At 37.7% G+C, this 21,323-nt stretch overlaps 3 protein-coding genes across 4 annotated transcripts; 1 reads left to right on the top strand and 2 right to left on the bottom strand.

Annotated features, from left to right (window-relative positions):
• Positions 1 to 5,306: 5,306 nt before the first annotated feature.
• On the bottom strand, positions 5,307 to 7,086 carry LOC114357281 (ATPase inhibitor mai-2, mitochondrial). Of its 2 annotated transcripts, none has more exons than XM_028310817.1 (3): positions 6,928 to 7,086; positions 6,037 to 6,163; positions 5,307 to 5,690 (listed from the first exon to the last, which is right to left on the bottom strand). In XM_028310817.1, exons 1-3 carry the CDS (start codon positions 6,981 to 6,983, stop codon positions 5,559 to 5,561), a joined length of 315 nt encoding a protein of 104 aa, XP_028166618.1. In that variant the 5' UTR covers positions 6,984 to 7,086; the 3' UTR covers positions 5,307 to 5,558. The 2 variants fall into 2 exon arrangements, with proteins under 2 accessions (XP_028166618.1, XP_028166619.1); XM_028310818.1 differs by lacking the exon at positions 6,928 to 7,086 and adding an exon at positions 6,440 to 6,633.
• A 1,091-nt stretch (positions 7,087 to 8,177) lies between these two features.
• On the bottom strand, positions 8,178 to 13,579 carry LOC114357266 (uncharacterized). Its single transcript, XM_028310794.1, has 8 exons — positions 12,940 to 13,579; positions 12,336 to 12,614; positions 11,232 to 11,381; positions 10,301 to 10,579; positions 10,122 to 10,220; positions 9,943 to 10,041; positions 9,502 to 9,756; positions 8,178 to 8,331 (listed from the first exon to the last, which is right to left on the bottom strand). The coding sequence occupies exons 1-8, from the start codon at positions 13,458 to 13,460 to the stop codon at positions 8,178 to 8,180; spliced, it is 1,836 nt and encodes a 611-aa protein (XP_028166595.1). The 5' UTR covers positions 13,461 to 13,579.
• A 1,343-nt stretch (positions 13,580 to 14,922) lies between these two features.
• On the top strand, positions 14,923 to 20,573 carry LOC114357276 (uncharacterized). Its single transcript, XM_028310806.1, has 3 exons — positions 14,923 to 15,147; positions 18,021 to 18,250; positions 20,521 to 20,573. The coding sequence occupies exons 2-3, from the start codon at positions 18,043 to 18,045 to the stop codon at positions 20,571 to 20,573; spliced, it is 261 nt and encodes an 86-aa protein (XP_028166607.1). The 5' UTR covers positions 14,923 to 15,147; positions 18,021 to 18,042.
• Positions 20,574 to 21,323: the final 750 nt, after the last annotated feature.

Here is a 21,323-nt window from a genome sequence, read left to right as displayed (position 1 = left end):
ACAATATGATAAATTTTGATAAAAAAAACTAAGCCTGAGTTGCACTACCTGACTTTGACCGTAACTTTAACGATAACCGGTGTTTTTTGTATGGAGTTTGACAGATTTTTGGCATTTGTCAAAGTAAAAGTAAGATGGTACAACCCAGCTTAACTCTAGATCAGACTAGGACAAGTACAAGAACCATATTTTGTCACAAAAATACATTTTAAAACATATCAAAGCAGTGTTCTTCTAAGCGACTCTACAATGTGAAACAAAAAAATACACAATAGAGCCGGGTCGCTGGTCCCTTTTGGGGTACTTATAAGTACCTACCGCAGAGTGGGAAGGAACAAGGCCCGTTACAATAATAAAATTATTTTTTTTAGTCAGTCGCATAGCTTGAGTTGAAATGCAGTGAAATCGTTATTGAACTTTTTATTTCTTAGTTCGTAAAAAGATTCGGGCTATGTAATGAAACATGACGGTACAGGAAGATGGTTGAGAAGAATTAGGTTTATTTACCAAATTAAAAAAATATATAGCCAAAAATATTTTTCATTGTGCACAACTAACTTGACTATATCCATTAATTAAAATTTCTCATTGAATTTTTGAAAGCCATAGCAGTTAATCAAAACAGATACCTATAAGAGCCTTTACAAGTACTAACGTCTAATTAACTACACAATCATGTTCATAAATAGAGCTATTCATAAGCCTAATTAGTAAACTTTAAGCGCTACGACATAACGACACGAATAATGCCGCTGCATTCTATTTGCATAAAACTAAAGCATAAAGCTTGTAAATTACGAATTGTTGAAGTAAAAACTGAACCAGGCATCGCAATTGCATGCTGGTTTTTACTGCGTTTTTTCCCCAAACGAAATTCACCGCTCGACTCTACAATCTACATTTCTAGCCTGAAATTCGTTTAAAACGACATCATATGACAAACTATTTGACAGTGAACTGACCGCGACACAGACGATCGTGAAACCAAGTAACTCTCACGTTTTTATCGGTAAATTTTACATAATTTGTAGGGATATTGTTACGTAAAATAATGTGTTGTTACTAACTGAAATCACGGTTTAACTCATTTTATAATACCACGCACATCGTACATATCAAAAACCATCCCTGGGTCTGAAAAATTCAAAAATCTGTAACTTAGGTACTTTGTTGTTTTTCATTCATAGTTAAATAAAGTAAGTGGGTCTCCTTTACTAAGCTTATTTTTTTTTGGTCTAGTTTAAAATGTTTATTCATTTTTCTTCCAAAGCTCTCGTTTTAAATAATAACCGATTTTACAGATTGCTGGATACAACGAGATTCTTTTAATCCTGGTATGTTTCAAGAAGATTATCCTTTATACATGTTTATTGTATACTGCCAGGTATTTTGAGTTCTGGCAGAACTCCTAGATTTTTAATGACACATCAAGCTAAACTGGTTGAATAGAAGAGTCGATCCTTTCACATCAAACAACAAGCAGGTAAGCTCTTTGCAAATTCACTGCCAGCGTCAATTGGTACTTGTTAGTGAACGCAACTGCAGTAATAACTGTTCCTAGTTGTTTCATAGCTCTTTTCATTTGGAAAAAGGCGTTCACGTAAAACCTACGACAGACAGTGAAAAGCACGAAAATCAGTCAACTGTAACATTAGTCTGACTAGTGAATCAGAAAGGCAATGCCGCACTCCATGATAAATTACCTCAGGTGTTGTGCGTGTTTTAGCCACATATTGATTTATTTATGTCTGATTCTGAAGTAAAAGGGAACATTTGGAAAAACAATACGTGGATATCTCGACGATTTTGCCTGCGCTGGTTAGTAGAGCGAGACTTTTGATTAACCAATGTATTATTTGTGTTACTATTATGGATGGATAGAGTTGATCATTAATTTCGAACTCCCTCTTTTTTTTCAAATTAATTTCGTGGTGGTCCAATGACAGTTTCACTTTCCCCCGAAACAAGCAGCCTTTACTGGTTGGGGTTTTATTGGCGATCAAGCTGTAGTTCCTGGCTACACAGGAGTATGTAATTGCAGCAGTGGGAACGACAGCACACGACAGAACAGCAGATACTGAATATTCCTGACTACTAAGTTTAAACTATACTGTGACAGTACATATTTTCTGGGACAAACTTGGCCTTCATTGATTGGGTTTTATGGCGGCCATGCTGTAGATCCTGGCTACTTAGCAGAATAGTTCCTTCATCATCATCATCATCATCATTTCAGCCATAGGACGTCCACTGCTGAACATAGGCCTCCCCCAATGCTTTCCATGTTGATCGATTGGCAGCGGTCTGCGTCCTTAATAGTTCCTTATTCTAATACAATTACTGGCCTAGTAGAATTATTGTAATTAGTGTTGATGTGTTCCATGTGGACATATTAAATAAGGGGATCGAATTTATATAATATTACTAAAAGGATTTATATTTAATTTGCGTAATAGTGACGATTCAGTTTATTTAATACAAAAATTGTAGAGTGGATGTTACTCTACAAATATAACAAATGTATTGCAAAAATGACATTTTATATAACATTACCCCTTCAAATAGCTTTAAAGGAAGATTTCACAGGTGTTCACATTATCTGGGATCTTTTTGACCTCGTTTTGTTACTTCATGTTGTTACAAAAACGAGTTTACGGTCTCTACTGACCGAGAAATGGGAGACGGCCTGTTGGATTCAATATCCATTGCTATCATGGTCACTCATTTTATTCAGAATGTTCTATTTAAATTGAGGGGTCTTCAAACTTTCCACTTAACAGGATTCCTGGAAAAAATTAACGATGTTAAAATGTGAAATGACATTGATCTACAATCTCACTAATTACTCTCTTCCTTTTCTAAAGGTTACTTCGACAGTTATTATTAATGTTATTTTTATAAAGGGAGAAAGGAAATCTCCAATGAGTATCTTCGTGAAGGCAAGTTACGTCTGATTCAATATCAACATTGTCATTGCTATAATCTAAAGTAAGTTTTTGTTGTTTTGTTCTTAATTTTTTCCTATCATTTTTAGTCTTAATATCTGATTGATAGTGATCAATGCTGTTATTTAGATGATTTTACTACTTGGTCTCAAGGTTCCTTGTAGGTAGGTACTCGAGACTCATTCAAGTTGACTAAATAGCCTTATCGATATGTGTATGTAGGCAATTTACTTCGTGTAGACGACGGCGCATATTAAGTCGCCGTGTTCTCATTTTAGTTACGAACTTACGATAACTAAAGGTAGGTTGACGTCGAAGTCGATAATGTATGAAAAAGGAGATGTGTTGGTTTGGTTATTTAGGGCTTTATTTTAGGCTTTAGTTTTAATGTTTTAAGGTCCAGTCCAGGGTTTCATTTCAGGGTTTCTTCACAATTTGTCGTCACCGAGTTGTCTTTTTCGAGTGTTTCAATATTAAATGTACATACCTAGCTAGGTGTTTTGATACTCAGACAACGTAATGGGGTGCATGGTTAATAAGTAATAACACACTCTGTAGGCCTAGTCAGTGGGTGCGTTTATAGCCTCGAACGCGGTGCAACCAGCTTTCTCCCAAAACGTGGGCGAAGCCGGGCTGCCAGTGAGTAAACACGTAAACTCCACGCACACTCCTCCGATATTATGCGATACGGAAACAAAAATAACGCGACACCAATCGATGGGAAGGAGACACGATAACGTTTGTTTACCTGGCGATTGCCCACTGCACGTTCAAGGTAACGATGAATATTTAACGTTACGACAGCGATAACTTCACCTCGCATCTTATAACAGACAGCACTAATAGGTAACTGCATACGACTACTCCAAATTACTCATTGTTGACATTGAAAGTTACGCAAGCTGTGCATGTCTGCAACTTTTGTCTCGGCCAATAGGCGATGTTCGCCGTGCACCTACACCGTCCCCGTACAATCCCGTCTTCCTACACAACAAAAAGCCGGGTGAAGCCGCATTTAAGACGGGTCCCCCTTACCTCTTGCGCTCGTACATATCCTGCGAGGACTACACAAGACAGCCATAAGTATATCCTCAAATGCATCACAACAAGTGAGTGGGCCCCGTCGCTCCGGCAGTACGACACAATAGCACAAATAACACAGCACAAAACAGATTGCTGTTATGTTATTACACTAGCACCATACACACGGGCACAACAACTCGCGAAACGACATGCGGCGTCGGTTTGCGATTGTAGTAAACTGAGAGGTCGCTTGGAGCTGCGTTCAGAGCGGTGAGGGCGCGCGCCCCGCGGTAGGGAGCGGCTCGCGGCTCACTTCACTCCGCGGCCGCTCGTCGGCGCTCGGTCGTTCGCCCGATGGCTTAGTCGATTCAGCTCTACTTCGTGTCACGCACACCGATTTATTACTGCTCAGTCGAAAAGTAATAGCACCGTTCCCCAAGCATAGTACTTCGATCGACCGCGGCGGCCCAACGAACTTGTTCTAAATTTGGCCCCACGCCGGACAGAAATATTATTGGCTAGGGCGACGACCGCCTCTGGTGCTCCATTGAAAATGCGTCAAAACAAACAAGGCATGAGATAGCCATCACAATGTCTTATAGCTACTGCAATACTTACCTAATTACCGATGTATCAGTCATACAGTATGACTCATGGTCCGTTTACATTCCTTTCTATCTGAAGTTGATGGTCTCCTGAATCCAGTGACTGCTAACTGAGCTTAGTTAGGTACCTAAGTACATAACATAATATTAACTTACTTTTCTAGTAGGTAGGTACCTAATCAGATTTAGCGTTTATCTTTCACAGATAGAGTAGAGAACGTCTGTGTGACAAAGTTCTAACTAATATAAAATTACGTAAGACTTCATAACAAGCAATCTAATCGCCCCATTCATTTTATGAAAGTTAGCCCTTGGTCTAAATTACTCTAAAATTATTAACCCTTTGAAACACGATTTGCCTACACAAAATAAGTTTTAGATTAAATAAAAGTAAAAATGATAATTATGTAGTGAGAAACTTTTTTCCAGAATATACCTAAATCAGATTCGTAAAACAATTATTTTCAACAATTAAGTTTCTTAAACTTTCGCTGAATAAAATAAATTATTTAAAAACTAAACTACTGCCATCTATTAATAACTAACTATGACACTTTCCACCTTCATACTTCATTACGTAGTGTTCTATGTACTAAGATGTAGTGCAGCTACAAGACACTAGATGGCGCTATTGACCTAAAACAAAAGCAAAACATTCTTTCTCGTAATTTTCTTTTGTCTTGAATGCAGTCTAATTTAATTTATTTAGAACATCATAAATAAAAAACTTGAATGTTTGTAGACAATATATTGCTCAAACCTCAGTCTAATAACTAAACGAAATAAAAGCTCAAGTATAAAGCATTCTTAAAACAAACAATTTGTAATCTTACATCAATCCGTTACATTACAATCTTAAACAAAAACCATCGAATGTTCAGATGAAAAGCTTCTACAAATTACATGTTGTTTTCCAAATTCAGATTTTTATGAATTTTAAGTAAGTATTTTTAAGTAATTGTAAAGCCTAGTGCTTTATTTTGATTTATTTCGAGTCCATGGTGGACATTTGTTCCTTGTGACGGCGGATGGCGTCTTCGTGACGCTTAATCTGGTCCTGATGGAAGGCAATCTCCTTGTTCAAGTGCCCCTTCAAGTTGGCAAGTTGCTCTTTTTGCTGAAAAGAGAAAATAATAGTTCTGAGTCATGCTTTATAATGCTGTAAAGACACTTGAGATGACTAGGATTGTAACCACCACTATGTACAGAAAAAAGTGCACCAACCTACCACAAAGTTTTCCTTTAAATTATCCCATTTAAACTTACTTATTAGTCTTGTTGCTTTAATGAGGGTTTTCGCGATTAAAAAATCCGCCAGATGGCAATACGTAGACGGGAGGTCCAAATGCTGCATGATTGGTGGATTTTGACAGATCTGTCAATGTCATGTCAAGTCAAGTCAACTATAACTAAAATTATTATCTAACAAGTGAGTGAAAGGTAAATAAAATAAATGTTATTACCTTCTTGTAGAAGTATTCATCTTCCCTCGCAGCCTCCATCTTGCCGAAGGTACCGCCTGCCTCACGGATGGAACCGCCACCGCCACCACCCTTGCCCGCTCCTGACCCAGGCTCTCCGGAATACATTCTGGAACATTTGGTAAATTACACATCATTAATGACACAATGGATAATAATACCTATTTAGTTATCAAAGAGGGAAAACCACATTAAATTAGTAGCAATTACGGGAAATGCTAAATTATCTTTTAAAGCTCGAAACAAAACAATTGGAGGAATGACTCATCATTTTTCATAAAACAAAACAAATTGTTGTTTTGTATCTTCATGCATTGGTAGATATTTCCCTTGTCACACACAAAGCATCAAATTTTTAACTTTGTTTATATGAAAACTAAATTACATTTTAATTTAATCTGACAGAACTGATGTGGATATAACAATGTCTAAAAGTGTACTGGTTGCATGCCAAATTGAGTGAATGAAAAGCAAATATTGTAATGTCTGTGATGATGCAAAGATAGCACGCATTATGAAAACCAGATGAAAACAGAGATGACTAAGCCAGAAATGACGACATTGTTTAAAAAAAACTAGTTTAGTTTTACGCACAGCTTAAAAATGTATTTATGAAGGTACACTTTTATCTAATCAGACCCTAAATGGAGGATAAATGCGTGCAATTCAGTGGTTAGTTAAGTACCAAATACTATCATAAATATCAATATTTTTATCGGTTTACTTTATATCTTTGTGTACAAACCTAAAGTGCTACTATGTGGGTACTAAAATAGATATTTTTAGCCTTAAAAATTAAGATTTTCTTCAGATTAGTAATGTCAAGATTGCGTAACCGGCGCGTGCCGGTCCATTGACAATTGGATTGCTTACCTTACACTAACAAGGGGGCGTAAAATAGAAACACGAGTTCTAGCAATAACATTCATGATTGAATCTTAAAAAATTAAAAAATGCACTTATAAATAAACGCTGTAGGAAGTTTTCACGAGAATATTCTTCAATCTTCAATATTTTGACAATGACATTGACAAAGATACCAATCTGGTTGTGACAGCTGTCAATGACATCATCAGTGCTTGTCCGAATCGTCTAGAAACTAAATTCAGTCAACAAATACTAACTTTTCAAAAAGTAAGTCTTACTTCTGCTATAGTTCCAAAATACTGAACTGTCCTATCCATGACATTGACAGCGGGGCGCCACCGTCAATACCGGATCGCTGGTTCCGATTTTTGCCATGTTGGAAACCATATAGTTGAACGATGGTAGCGCCCCCCTGTCATTGAGTTTGGTGGGACAGTTCAGCGTCGGTCAGCTCTACACGGTAATACTATCTATACAGTATTCCAACTCGGCCATATTTTTGAAATAAATGTCAACAGCCCCGCGGTACGTCACGGTATGACAACATGCGATAGGGCTGCTCACCTACAGTACCCATTCTAATTACATCTGTCTACTTAGAATTTCTATCTAGTTTTGTGAATGTAATTTTTTTTTATTAAGACAAACAAAATACTTCGTGAATGGAATAGGATAAAAATGCGTGTTGTTTTGTGATTAGTAGATTTAATTTTAAAAAATATACTAAAATAATTTTGAATCTACTAATCATAATGAGTACTCAATGACCTGTTACTTTAATTTCAGGCGGGTGAAATCGTTGGCAAAAGCTGGTTTTATACAATATATAATTTTCATTTCAAATCAAACTGACTGAAAATGACCATTTCTGACAGTTAATGACTAGTTTTTCACAAATTTGACCCTCAATGACGATCAGTCAAATTCAATCACCTTAGTCATTTTCAACATTAGGCCATCGACGTCCGTTCGGCACATTCGCGACACCCCTAATTTTTTCATCTCAACCAAGTCCCGAGATTTGAAATTCGAAGGAAAGCTCGCGTTTTGTCGGTTTATATGAAGTTACAATACTGTATGATATTATTACCGTGTCTGCTATCTACTTTTAGGTAAGCAGGACCCAAAGTGCCCAAGGCTCTTAAATTTTTCTTTTGTTGTCGCTGCTTAGGGGTAGTTAAATATGAAAACTAGTATTTATGAAACTTATCCACCCTTTTTCATTTTGCTAGGTTTAGAGTTTTGGTAAGTTTAACTTACGTCATTTCCTGCTTCTTGACCCAAAGGACATGCTTTAGCTTCTGCTCGGCGATAATTTTGTTCAGCTCGGCTGTCTCCCTCATCACTTTGACGACACGTCGCTCCTCTTTCAGGGATTCCATCTTTAACTGCTTTTCATCGGATGAATATCTAAGAAAAAAAAAGTTCATTTTAGTATTGATCTAGCGCTTAATTGCGTCAGTGCCTGAGCTATGGGAGCTGCTTGGGAGGGTGTTTTCGTGTCAGCTAAACGTCTGCGAGACTTCCGATCTCTTTGCAATTTGTATGCTCTGTCACGTCATAAAGTCAATGTCACCCCTCCCCTGCCGCTCTCACCCCACGGCACTGAATGAGTCAAGCGCTATTATACTTTTAAGCAATCATTAAATTTCATGCGTCTATGTTTTTATGTAGGTATTTAGGTATCGGTAGTTAGTATTGTAATCAATTGCCCTCATCGATGAAAGCTCACATCATTTTCCAGCTAGACAAAGGACCTTCTTTTAGATTACCTATGCCCGTTTTCACCATCAATCCCTAATTTTTAAATGACCCCTATGGCAACAAATAACAGGAATTTTGTTTACATAGAGGCCACTTAAAAATTAAGGATTGATGGTGAAAACGGGCACTAGACCCTCAGATCATAGAACCTAGACCTAGCACCTGAAACACGGTTATCTCGATCGAACACATTAAAATTTGGGCATCACGATGTTTTTGCCAGCAACTTACGCGTTTATTTTTATCAGACAATATTTTGGTCGGCTTCTAATTATTGCTAAACCTCGTCAAAAGGGGTCCTACTACCGATCACACAGATATCCATATCTGTGTGATCGGGATCTGGTGAAACTTTTATTTTTTCAAACCTACTTGAAAAACTCCTGCAGCTGACGTTGCAAAAGAGACCAGTATTGCCCATTCCTTCCACGCATGGTTCAGTCATGTTTGCCGCGTTCTTCTTGCTTGGCTCCTCTACGTTGATCGTCACCGGCTGCGGAGCGGGTGGCTCAATCTCGATGACATCTGAAGCTGATGACGACCGGATGGAGGAGGTCGGGTAATAGTAGCTGGTGGGGCGTTACTTGAGAGATGGGTGGCGGTTCTTTGGCCGGAGTGGTAACGCCGCTACAGCATGACTCGTTTACCGCAGTCGAAGACATTTGGGCATCACAACATTGCTGGTACTTACGCGTTGAGTTTTTAACGTTGCTCAACCTTGTCAGAAGGGGTCCTATTACCAATCACATTCAGGTAGCGTTGCTAGGACTCTTAATTTTGCGGGACCTGGTGAAATTTTTCTTTTTTCAAACCTACCTGAAAAACTCCTGCAGCTGACGTTGCAAGAGTCCAGGATTGCCGATTCCTTCCACGCATGGTTCAGTCATGTTTGCCGCGTTCTTCTTACTTGGCTCCTCTACGTTGATCGTCACCGGCTGCGGAGCGGGTGGCTCAATCTCGATGACATCTGAAGCTGATGACGACTCGGAAGGGGGAGGTCGAGCATTAGCTACCGGTGGGGCGTTACTCTGAGAGATGGGTAGCGGTTCTTTAGCTGGAATGGTAACGCCGCTACAGCATGACTCGTTTACCGCAGTCGAAGACATTTGGGCATCACAACATTGCCGGTACTTACGTGTTGAGTTTTTAACGTTGCTCAACCTTGTCAGAAGGGGTCCTATTACCAATCACATTCAGGTAGCGTTGCTAGGTCTCTTAGTTTTGAGGGGTCTGGGATACTTTCTTTTTAAAACTTACCTGAAAAACTCCTGCAGCTGACGTTGCAAGAGTCCAGGATTGCCCATTCCTTCGACGTATGGTTCAGTCATGTTTGCCGCGTTCTTCTTACAAGGGGTCCTATTAACGATCACATTCAGGTAGCGTTTTTTGGTCTCTTGATTTTCAAGGATCTGGGAGACTTTCTTTTTTAAACTTACCTGAAAAACTCCTGCAGCTGACGTTGCAAGAGTCCAGGATTGCCCATTCCTTCCACGCATGGTTCAGTCATATTTGCCGCGTTCTTCTTACAAGGGGTCCTATTAACGATCACATTCAGGTAGTATTTCTAGGTTTCTTGATTTTCAAGCATCTGGGAGACTTTCTTTTTTAAACTTACCTGAAAAACTCCTGCAGCTGACGTTGCAAGAGTCCAGGATTGCCCATTCCTTCCACGCATGGTTCAGTCATGTTTGCCGCGTTCTTCTTGCTTGGCTCCTCTACGTTGATCGTCACCGGCTGCGGAGCGGGTGGCTCAATCTCGATGACATCTGAAGCTGATGACGACTCGGATGGAGGAGGTCGGGTAACAGTAGCTGGCGGGGCGTTACTTTGAGTGGTGGGTGGCGGTTCTTTGACAGGAATGGTAACGCCGCTGCAGCAGGGCTCGCTGATGTCTCTGTAATAAAAATACGTTTATATGTATAATCCCATTTTCAATGTAGGTACTCAATATAAACCTTATATTATCTTCTTAGTAATAAAAATATTATGAAGTACCTACCTACCTAATTGCACTAAAGTTAATTAACTAAACCAACAAACAAAAGTAGGTACAAATCTTACTAACTTTCCACACATTTATGTCACTTAATTACAATAGTAAGTAAATGAACTATTTACCATTGTCTAGCAATTAGGCATGTAATGAATGACGCGATAGCAAAAAANACTAGTGTAAAAAATACATTAATTACGTAACTTGATTTTGCTAAAAGTCTGATCTGAGAAAAAATCAAATAGGTAAATTATACATTATTTCTTTATTATTATGTATGATGTACTGTCTTAGGTACGATACAACTACGGATTAAGATCGTTTAGTCGACGCAGCGTTGAAATTGTACAGATAAATGCAGTTTGCGCACTCACTACGCGACGTCAAGCAATAAAAACCTAAAATTCGAACGCCAACTTTTTGCTACAACGCTCTTAAATTTTTCTTTTGTTGTCGCTGCTTAGGGGTAGTTAAATATGAAAACTAGTATTTATGAAACTTATCCACCCTTTTTCATTTTGCTAGGTTTAGAGGTTTGGTAAGTTTAACTTACGTCATTTCTTGCTTCTTGACCCAAAGGACATGCTTTAGCTTCTGCTCGGCGATAATTTTGTTCAGCTCGGCTGTCTCCCTCATCACTTTGACGACACGACGCTCCTCTTTCAGGGATTCCATCTTTATCTGCTTTTCATCGGATGAATATCTAAGAAAAATAATAATATTCATCTAAGTATAGGTCTAGCGCTTAATTGAGTCAGTGCCTGAGGTATGGGAGCTGCATGGGAGGGTGTTTTCGTGTCAGGTAAACGTCTGCGAGACTTCCGATCTCTTTGCAATTTGTATGCTCTGTCACGTCATAAAGTCAATGTCACCCCTCCCCTGCCGCTCTCACCACACGTCAGACACTGACTGAGTCAAGCGATATTTCATGCGTCTATGTTTTTATGTAGGTATGTGATTACCAGTGGTATTGTAATCAATTGCCCTCATCGATGAAAGCTCACCATCATTTTCCGGCTAGACATAGGACCTTCTTTTGGATTACCTAGACCCTCAGATCATAGAAGGGAACCTAGACCACAACCTAGACCTAGCACCTGAAACGCGGTTAACGCGATCGAACACATTAAAATTTGGGCATCACGACGTTTTTGCCAGCAACTTACGCGTTTATTTTTATCAGGCAATATTTTGGTCGGCTTCTAATTATTGCTCAACCTTGTCAGAAGGGGTCCTACTACCGATCACACAGATATCCATATCCAGGGATCTGGTGAAACTTTTCTTTTTTCAAACCTACCTGAAAACTCCTGCAGCTGACGTTGCAAGAGTCCAAGATTGCCTATTCCTTCCACGCATGGTTCAGTTATGTTTGCCGCGTTCTTCTTGCAAGGGGTCCTATTATCGATCACATTCAGGTAGCGTATCTAGGTCTCTTGATTTTCAAGGATCTGGGAGACTTTCTTTTTTAAACTTACCTGAAAAACTCCTGCAGCTGACGTTGCAAGAGTCCAGAATTGCCCATTCCTTCCACCCATGGTTCAGTCATATTTGCCGCGTTCTTCTTACAAGGGGTCCTATTAACGATCACATTCAGGTAGCGTTGCTAGGTCTCTTGATTTTCAAGGATCTGGGAGACTTTCTTTTTTAAACTTACCTGAAAAACTCCTGCAGCTGACGTTGCAAGAGTCCAGGATTGCCCATTCCTTCCACGCATGGTTCAGTCATGTTTGCCGCGTTCTTCTTGCTTGGCTCTTCTACATTGATCGTCACCGGCTGCGGAGCGGGTGGCTCAAACTCGATGACATCTGAAGCTGATGACGACTCGGAAGGGGGAGGTCGGGTAATAGCAGCTGGTGGGGCGTTACTTTGACTAGTGGGTGGTGGTTCTTTGGCCGGAATGGTGACGCCGCTGCAGCTTGGCTCGGTGATGTCTCTGTAATAAAAATACTTTTATTAATCTAATCCCATTTTCAATGTACTCAATATAAACCTTATATCTTCTTAGAAGTAACTTATGAAGTACTTACCTAATTGCAATTTCGCCATTTTGTTTTAATATTTCAGATGGTAATGGCGCACTTAAGTTAATTAAAATTAAACCAACAAACAAAAGTACATAGGTACAAATCTTACTAACTTTCCACACATTTATGTCACTTAATTACAATAGTAAGTAACCTATTTACCATTGTCTAGCAATTAGGCCTGTAATGAATGACGCGATAGCTAAAAATTGCAATATCAATTAAATTACTTACTCGTCAATCCTCTCGGTTTTTATTTCTATGTTAGCTGTCATTAAAGTGTCGTTTAAATTCTCATCATCGCGTTTTATCATGCCATCTTTTATTAGGTCAAGTATTGTGCACACCTCCAGGCTTTGCCTAGTGTACTTCGAAGTATCGGGCCCGACCAACGAGATTTCCTCTCTTGCTATCCGTTTCATGTTCTGCCATTGAGTTTTCACCTTCTTAGTCGAACTACCAGAAAATTTATTTCCAAACTTGAGACACAACTCCCTCAATATCTCGTTCCAAGCCACGTCCTTCTCTTCAGAATAATTTGGCCCGTTATTGTTCTTAGTCACAACAACTTCTTTGCGCTCCTTAATTAACTCCAACAAATACTTTTTCTCATCGGCCGACCAATTCGGCGTCCTCGATCTGCGACAAGTAATTTTACCCATCTTTCGCGGCACCTCGGGCGGGTCGTGGTTAATCTTTTGCAACGATTTGTTGCAAACGATGCACTCAACGTCCAAAATTATCGGCTTCCACATTTAAAACAATTGAACGACGTAATGCGTGAAGTTTGACAACGCAATGGACAGTTCGGATGTTAACTGAACACTGATTAAAAACTAATTTCGCTATGGAGTTTGCATTGGGAAATTGTTCGATCGTTTAAAATGCATGAAATAAATGAATTTTCATAATTTCAATACGGCAATGACTTTATTTTAAATATTTATGTTAAAAGAACTATCAAATGACCTAATTAATTTATAATTTTAGTACTTTAGGGATAATAATTTTAGTAAATTTTATAGATGCTTTTTATTGCTATGAATCAGTAGGTAAGTATTGATACTCTTTGGTCTATAAATGACAATTAGTGAAATAAAATAATTTACTTGATTTTAAATATTTTAAAACACAACGCTAATGAAATTGTACCTACTGATTTTAATATTGGCATAAAATCTAATGGATAACATTACGCCACTTTTTAAATGTTTTGTGAATTTATGATTTCTCTTTAATTACTACATGCTAAAGAGTTAATTTAACATGCAATTATAACTAATTTAGGCCTAAAAGTTGTAAAACTATTAACTAATCTACGAGTAGTTTGCGACTACCAGTTTTTCTGACCGGATTCGATACGTTGAATAAGTACATACCTAGATATCAAAATTTAATACTTCACTGATCGATTAAAAGAAAAATAACCAATATAATGTAATAAGTTTCTTCTAAATAAGAATGTACCTAACTAAATGGTTTGTGTTTTTAGGAGAAAAACTTGGAAAATTCTAGTCCATTTTTACAAAGACAAGGACATGGACAAAGAAAAACAAAATATTCTGCGTTAGTATTATTTACCTGACGTTTTTTTTGGGGACAGGAGGTGACAGACCAAAAGAGAGCTATAAAAGAGCTTTCATGAAAACAAATCTGTTGCACATTCTACTAGTGAATAGGTAATACTGTTCACGCTCCAAAATATAAGGATGCTAAACAGAATTGGGTGGAACCATTTACTTGATTCATTAACTAGACTGATTTATGGCAGGTGCAGCCTGCTTGAAGTGAAGCCAAAAAAGTTACTCAAACTCCTCAAAAACTCGATACAATTTAGAAATGAACTGATACTGGAGGTAAAGAAATGTTAAAAAATTCCTTACCATTAATTAGGTACATTTTCAGTCAGACCCAGTTAGAACTCTGGATGAAATCATAAAGTGAAAAACTGAAAAATCTCTTTCAGCTCTTCTAAAGCTATTCTTATAAAATGTTAAATGTCATAAAAAACATTAATTTATAATACGATTATTATTCGAAAATCCTGAAGTTTTCCAACAGAAACTGTCCCTGAATTTCAGTATCTCCACAATTTGCCAAGCACTATGCAAGAATGCAAAAAACCTAATTAATCTACTTGACACCTAACTCGTTATTGCATCCCAATTGCACTAGTTGCAATGCTGTCGACCCGCCTAGTTGGTATCACGCCCAATCGAAACAATCAAGTCTGCCGTAGCGTAGGCAGTCGTAAGAACGCGCGCTCGGGCGCTTGACGTTTCTAGCTTAATAAATAGGCTAATTTATAATCCGACGAAACTTATACTACGTCAGTGTGCCTGTTACATGTTTTTGGTGCAAGTGTGCGTGTAACCTTATACTCGGATGCGGATCTATTTCCTACATGTTGTGAAATAGTTTTCTTCTAACTGTCACAGGCTGGTGAGTTCGGTACTTCGGTCCCTTTACTAGACATTGTAACTAGATTGTTACCCGACTAGTAAAAGGGAAAGTTATGTTTCAAAGGGTGTCTTTGATGTATTTAAATTTTTATTTTAAGTTTTAGCTTAAATAACTTAAAAAATGTTCCTTTGGATCTGGTCCCCCTTAAAGGTGGTTACAATGGTCAAAACTCGCACAACCTCATAATTTTCAGGAATTTATCTAACGTAATGGTATTTTATATATCAACAAAGGCGTTTATAATAATTAGAAAATTTAAGGGAAGTGTGTAGTAAATTCAGATTTTTTATTTTTCATCACGACACATCTTTATCTTGACGGCGCAGCATCATAATATTTGATTGAGTTTCTCATATCTCACACAACCTATACAAATACCCACTTTTAAAAATGTGTTTCCATCGTACAAGATGCTCTCAATATTGTATCTTTAACATTCACCTATGTTACTAAGTTTAAAGTTACTTAGGCCTTCCACAACAAAACATTTATTTAATGACGTGTCTGACAACTGTATTATGATGAACCCGATGAACCTGATGCTACTACTGCCAGTACTATTACTTATTCTGTGCTACTGCTTAATATTGTTAAGGTTTGTTTTGTTAGCTAGCCGTACAAAAAATCATGTACTTAACTTGAATTAATACGCAGGGCCGACCAACCAAATACCTACTATGGGCGACTGTTCAACAATTTTGAAGTTTACCAGTCATTAATTGCTCGTTAAAGTTTAAAACTCCTAAAAATAAGTTTAATTAGCACAGCAATAGATGGATCAAACTAAATTAACCATACTTGGCAGAGTCAGCGCTATGCGAAACCCGACCCCGAGCGGTCGTGGGGGAAAGCGGGGCCTCCACCACAAGGGGCATTTGTCGTCGAGTACTTTACGATGATGCTACTTTGGATTAGTGATTTTAGGCTTTTATAAAAGGGCGATTATGCACGCACGCTAAAATCAAGTGGCAGTGGGCGAGGCAATTAGCTCGCAGAGCTGATGGCCGCTGCCGCAGAAAAGTTTCTCAAGTGGCGACCACGGGCCGGAAGACGTAGTGTTGCAATGTTGGCATGGCAAGCCCCCACTGACCGGCGATCTGGTGAATGTCGCGGGAGGTGCCTGACTGGATGCGGGTGGCGCAGGACCGGTCGTTTTGGAAATCCTTGGGGAAGACCTTTGTACAGCAGTGGACGTTTGGTTGAAACGAATGAACGAACGCACTGCATCTAATTTTTTTGTAGTCATAAAACACCTTCGAAGTGTCAACAATCTGATGCATCCATTCCAAAGTTGGCTACAATTTAGCTTATCAAAAACCCTTATTCTTTTGACTTCGGAAAATTGTTTGTACGAAAGGTTTCGATTTTCATTAACAAGACAAAGTAGAGACGATGGTTATTTATTATGATAGTTGCTGATGCAGGCATCCATGAACCCATAATGCTCTTAAAGTCAAGGTACCAGGGGTAAGATTCAAACTCAGAAATAAGTAGAAGTGGTTACTGATAATAATTACCTAATTCCCTGATTAAATATAAGTTCATCTCGATAATTTGCACCAATCCAATTACCTAACCTGAAAAATCGTTATTTCAGTAGCCACGTTAAATAAAACTTTCAATATTTCAGCCAATGCTTATTCCAATCTTGACATTTGTACGTTTTTTAATAAGTTAGTCAGGTAGTAAATATCAAACCCGGTCTATAAATAGGTACGAGTCTTAAAATAAAACGTTATCTGAATGACATTTCATTACTTAATTAAATGTTAAGATAATTTTGATCAAACGTATAAATAAATAAAATTATTAGTAGGAATTTCCTGCGTTTTATGTAAAGCTTTTAAATAATTTTATCCTTATACATTAACGACATCAGTAAGTAAATAGGAAAATTTTAGCTTTCATTTTACTTCTCATAATTTGAAATAACCAGAACATTATTACATTTTACCTCAATATCAAATATTAAACAAACAGATCTCATTGTTTGTAGACACTCCGTCTGCTGTTGAAATTCCTTCATTCTTCATAATATTTGCTTGTCCCCAAAAACGATCACAATCGTAGACAAATACTAATGCATGTCAGCACATCAAGGTAAACGCCATGAGTGATCTTATTTAGAAGCAATAGGGGCGAATTCGCAACAAAAATTTAAAGCCAACTCACGCGCAGCTTCGTAATGGATTCTTGGAGACGTGTGAATGACAGCTAATATAGCTACCCACAAAATGATGGCAGCAATTGAACCAATTGATAGCATTCAGAGTGGTTTCATCAACCGGAAGAAGTCACTAGGTGCCCTGCAGTTATAAGAGTCGGTGGACCTTCCATCAGATGTTGAAATCTTATCTCTTCTTATTTACATTACCAGCTTAAGTATTTGAAATATTGTTATGGAGGCCCAATGGATACATTCTTTCCCAAATTTAATTTTTAACATCGTTTTGAAACGTCATTATTTTAATAACGAAAGTAACTATCGCAAGGACATGGTTAAAACACATTCAAAAGTACCTAACTACACAGGTATCCACAATGGATACCTGTGTAACCTTGGAGGAGGCCTTTGTCCAGCAGTGGACGTCATTTGGCTGAAACGAACGAACGAACGAACGAACACAGGTATCACAAGATAAAATATCAATTAAGAAGACAAAGTGAAATAAACAATCACCTGTCGCAATCGCGATACCAAGACAGCGGATATTTTGACTCGAAATGTGGTAGGGCAAAGCTATATTAACTATCGTTTCTGCTTGGAAATGGACCTTCATTTCTAAATGCACTGAACAGGCTTTCAAATAAATAAAGAATTTGAATTAAAAACGTTCTTCTTTTGTCCACAGTACCAAATGACGTAGCCCCAAAATGAAGGATTTTGGTCTGAAGCTGCCAACGCGCAACGTCCTCACGGGGGCGATTGTGAACTGGGAGGATGACGAGATCGGGGGCATGGGGGACAACCCTGAGAACCTCACATTGGCTTGGAAGGACCTCTCAGTGTATAGGAAGAGAAAACATCAGACCAGCATATGGAGATCGCCCACGTATGAAGAAGTGAAGGTGTTGCATGGAGGCAAGTACCTATAACATAATAGTTTTTATAGATAGTTAACGCCCGTATTCACAAACGATGCTTGCTTTAAGTGAAGCAGCAAATCGAACGCACAGCGTTGAATAGAGCTCTGTGATTGGTTCATGTGTCACCCTGTGCGTCCACGCGCACTGTGAGACCTCATAGTAATGTTTGTGAATACGGGCGTGAGACTAGTCCCTGAAGTAGGTGTCTGAATTACAGAAAGAAGTTCAACTTTAGATTCAATTTGAAGCCTGAATTATTAAGGATTTTAATCACATGAAATCTAAGACAGTGAATCGAGTTTTAAGCGTTAGAAAGTTTAAGACCCAGGGAATTAGGATTATTTTCACCTGTCCATGACCATGGTGAAGTTTCAGGAACAAGTTCTGAAACAAATTGACATTCACCATTGCTTTACAAAAACTATAGGATGTTTGCTTTTTGCAGTCGTAACAAAAAAGTATAACTACAAAATAAATGTCAATTGATCGGTGGTGTTGACTACCCAATTGCATAAAAAAGAATGCTATTCAATATTCGCGTATTTATTGTAAATCGATCCAAGTCATGCAATAACCATAAGGATATCAATATCTCTTGACAAATGATTTTGGTCAATAATTGATTTGTATCAAGTTTCAATTCATGATGTGATTAACTGCGTGTTTGACAAGCAATCAGCAACTCGAGATGATTATAAAGCGACATAATCTACATAAATAAATTCGATAATGTTATGTGTTTTAGATGGGAACTAAATCTTATGTATCTACTATACTAAAGTTTAAAATAGAGAGAGAGAGCTGTTATACAGGCTTTTTTATAAAATATCATCTTATGTGGTTAACTGATGAGCGACTTTTGAAATCATTGCCTACCAACTTTGAAAGAAAGAAAGAAAAAATGTTTATTCAGTATCATCGACAATACACTTACAACAATACTTAAAATTATTTAATGAGTAGGTAATTACAATGATACTGAAAAGGTATCCACCGAGCATGGTGTCGTAGCATCTCAGTAGATAATGCCACGACGCTGACACAGTATATACGCTGGTCTTCCGTGGACACCCATATTTATTAGGAAAGAATATTGTGTTAAACACCTGAACCTATTAGGATGAGATTTGCTAGAGAAAGAGTTTGAAATCCAGAAATAAACACAGGATGCCTAGTTTTTTAAATGATTTTTTGAAGGTAGTAATGTCTTTCTCTGATAGATCGAAATTCACGAAGACGTGACGAAGCCTAAAATCATATTTAAAGCATATATTTTTGACTAGCTATTTTGAAGCCGTTGATAATAAGTAAAACACACATTACTCAATACATCTAATGCTTTTATAAACGCAGATGTTTCATATTTGATTTGAGGAATGCATTAAATTTAACTTAATTATACCCAAAGTCATTCACAATGCCAAAGGGCTATGTCACAACTCGCTTACGGCGTTCCAGTTAACTTTAACTGGTTTCCGACTAGTTTTGAGGTTTGATGCGTTGGTTATTTTCCTTAGATTGGTAATTATGTATCTGGTGAGAAATGTTGTAATTAAGAGTTTAAATTAGAAAGTTAAGTGTTAGGAGAACCTTTAAAATCAAATTGCTATGCATTTTTGTATTAAACAGTGCTAAACTGTACTAAAAAGTATTTCCTACTTATAATAAATATTTATAATAAACTAGCGGCCGCCCGCGACTTCGCACGTTTTACCCCCTTAGGGGTTGAATTTTGCAAAATTCCATCTTAGTGAGCATTCTAAAAGGAAACCCCATGCAAAATTTGAGACTCCTAGTACCTACTTGTAGTTTCTGAGATTTCGTGATGAGTGAGTCAATGAGTGATCTTTCGTCGCTTTTATAGATACCTATATACATAGATTAGATGCTGTCATCCATTGCATCCTCTCAAATTTTGAACATTAAGCTGGAAGACCGAGCCTGGACTCAGGCTTCCTTGCCTATTCGGCATCCAGCTTCGAGCTTATTCGTCGAGCTTCCAGCTTATTTGACATCTTGCCATTAAACTTTTGATCGTATCAAGTACATTTCTCAGTAAATAAGTAATATTATTAGTAACCTTATGATTTTCTATGCATATCTATTCATTATTTTAGGGATACTTACTTACTCATAAGTTATTTTGGTTCCTTGTATAAACTCTTGTAAAACACAAAATATCATTGTTCTGTTATAAAGCTAAAACATTTTCAATAGACCAAATTTTGTCACGTTTTCCACTTTTAATTCGTTTTTTTGTTCCAGTGAGCGGTATTGTGTCGTCCGGCAACTTGGTAGCTCTCATGGGTTCAAGGTAACTGATTTCTATTTCTGACTAAATACCTACTTTACTAAGAAATCCGATGTAGCTGTCAAATACATATATCGCCAGTTATCAACCGACTTCAAAAAAGGAGGAGGTTCTCAATTCGACCCGTATGTTTTTTTTTTTTCTATGTTTGTTACGCGATAACTCCGCCAATTACGAACCGATTTGAACAAATCTTTTTTCGGCGTATAGGTAATACCTCAAGGGTGGTCCCATTTAAATTTAATAATAGAAAAAACAACCCCCAAGGGTGGAAAATTGGGGATGAACTTTTTTATACGCAATATTTTTAATTTTTAGTATTTTTTTGTGTTCACGCATTTGAAGTCGGTTTTATTTTTTTAAAAAGGTAATTATAGGAGAAAAACTTGGAAAATTCTAGTCCATTTTTACAAAGACAAGGACATGGACAAAGAAAAACACAAAATATTCTGCGTTAGTATTATTTACCTGACGTTTTTTTTGGGGACAGGAGGTGACAGACCAAAAGAGAGCTATAAAAGAGCTTTCATGGAAACAAATCTGTTGCACATTCTACTAGTGAATAGGTAATACTGTTCACGCTCCAAAATATAAGGATGATAAACAGAAATGGGTGGAACCATTTACTTGATTCATTAACTAGACTGATATAAAGGCAGGTGCAGCCTGCTTGAAGTGAAGCCAAAAAAGTTACTCAAACTCCTCAACAACTCGATACAATTTAGAAATGAACTGATACTGAAGGTAAAGAAATGTT

The sequence above is a fragment of the Ostrinia furnacalis genome, unplaced genomic scaffold, assembly GCF_004193835.3.
Source record: "Ostrinia furnacalis isolate ACB-3 unplaced genomic scaffold, ASM419383v2 OfSCF3116, whole genome shotgun sequence".
Classification (NCBI taxonomy): Eukaryota; Metazoa; Arthropoda; class Insecta; order Lepidoptera; family Crambidae; genus Ostrinia; species Ostrinia furnacalis.
The sequence above is the reverse complement of the archived record's forward strand: the minus strand, read 5'-3'. Positions and strand labels throughout refer to the sequence as shown.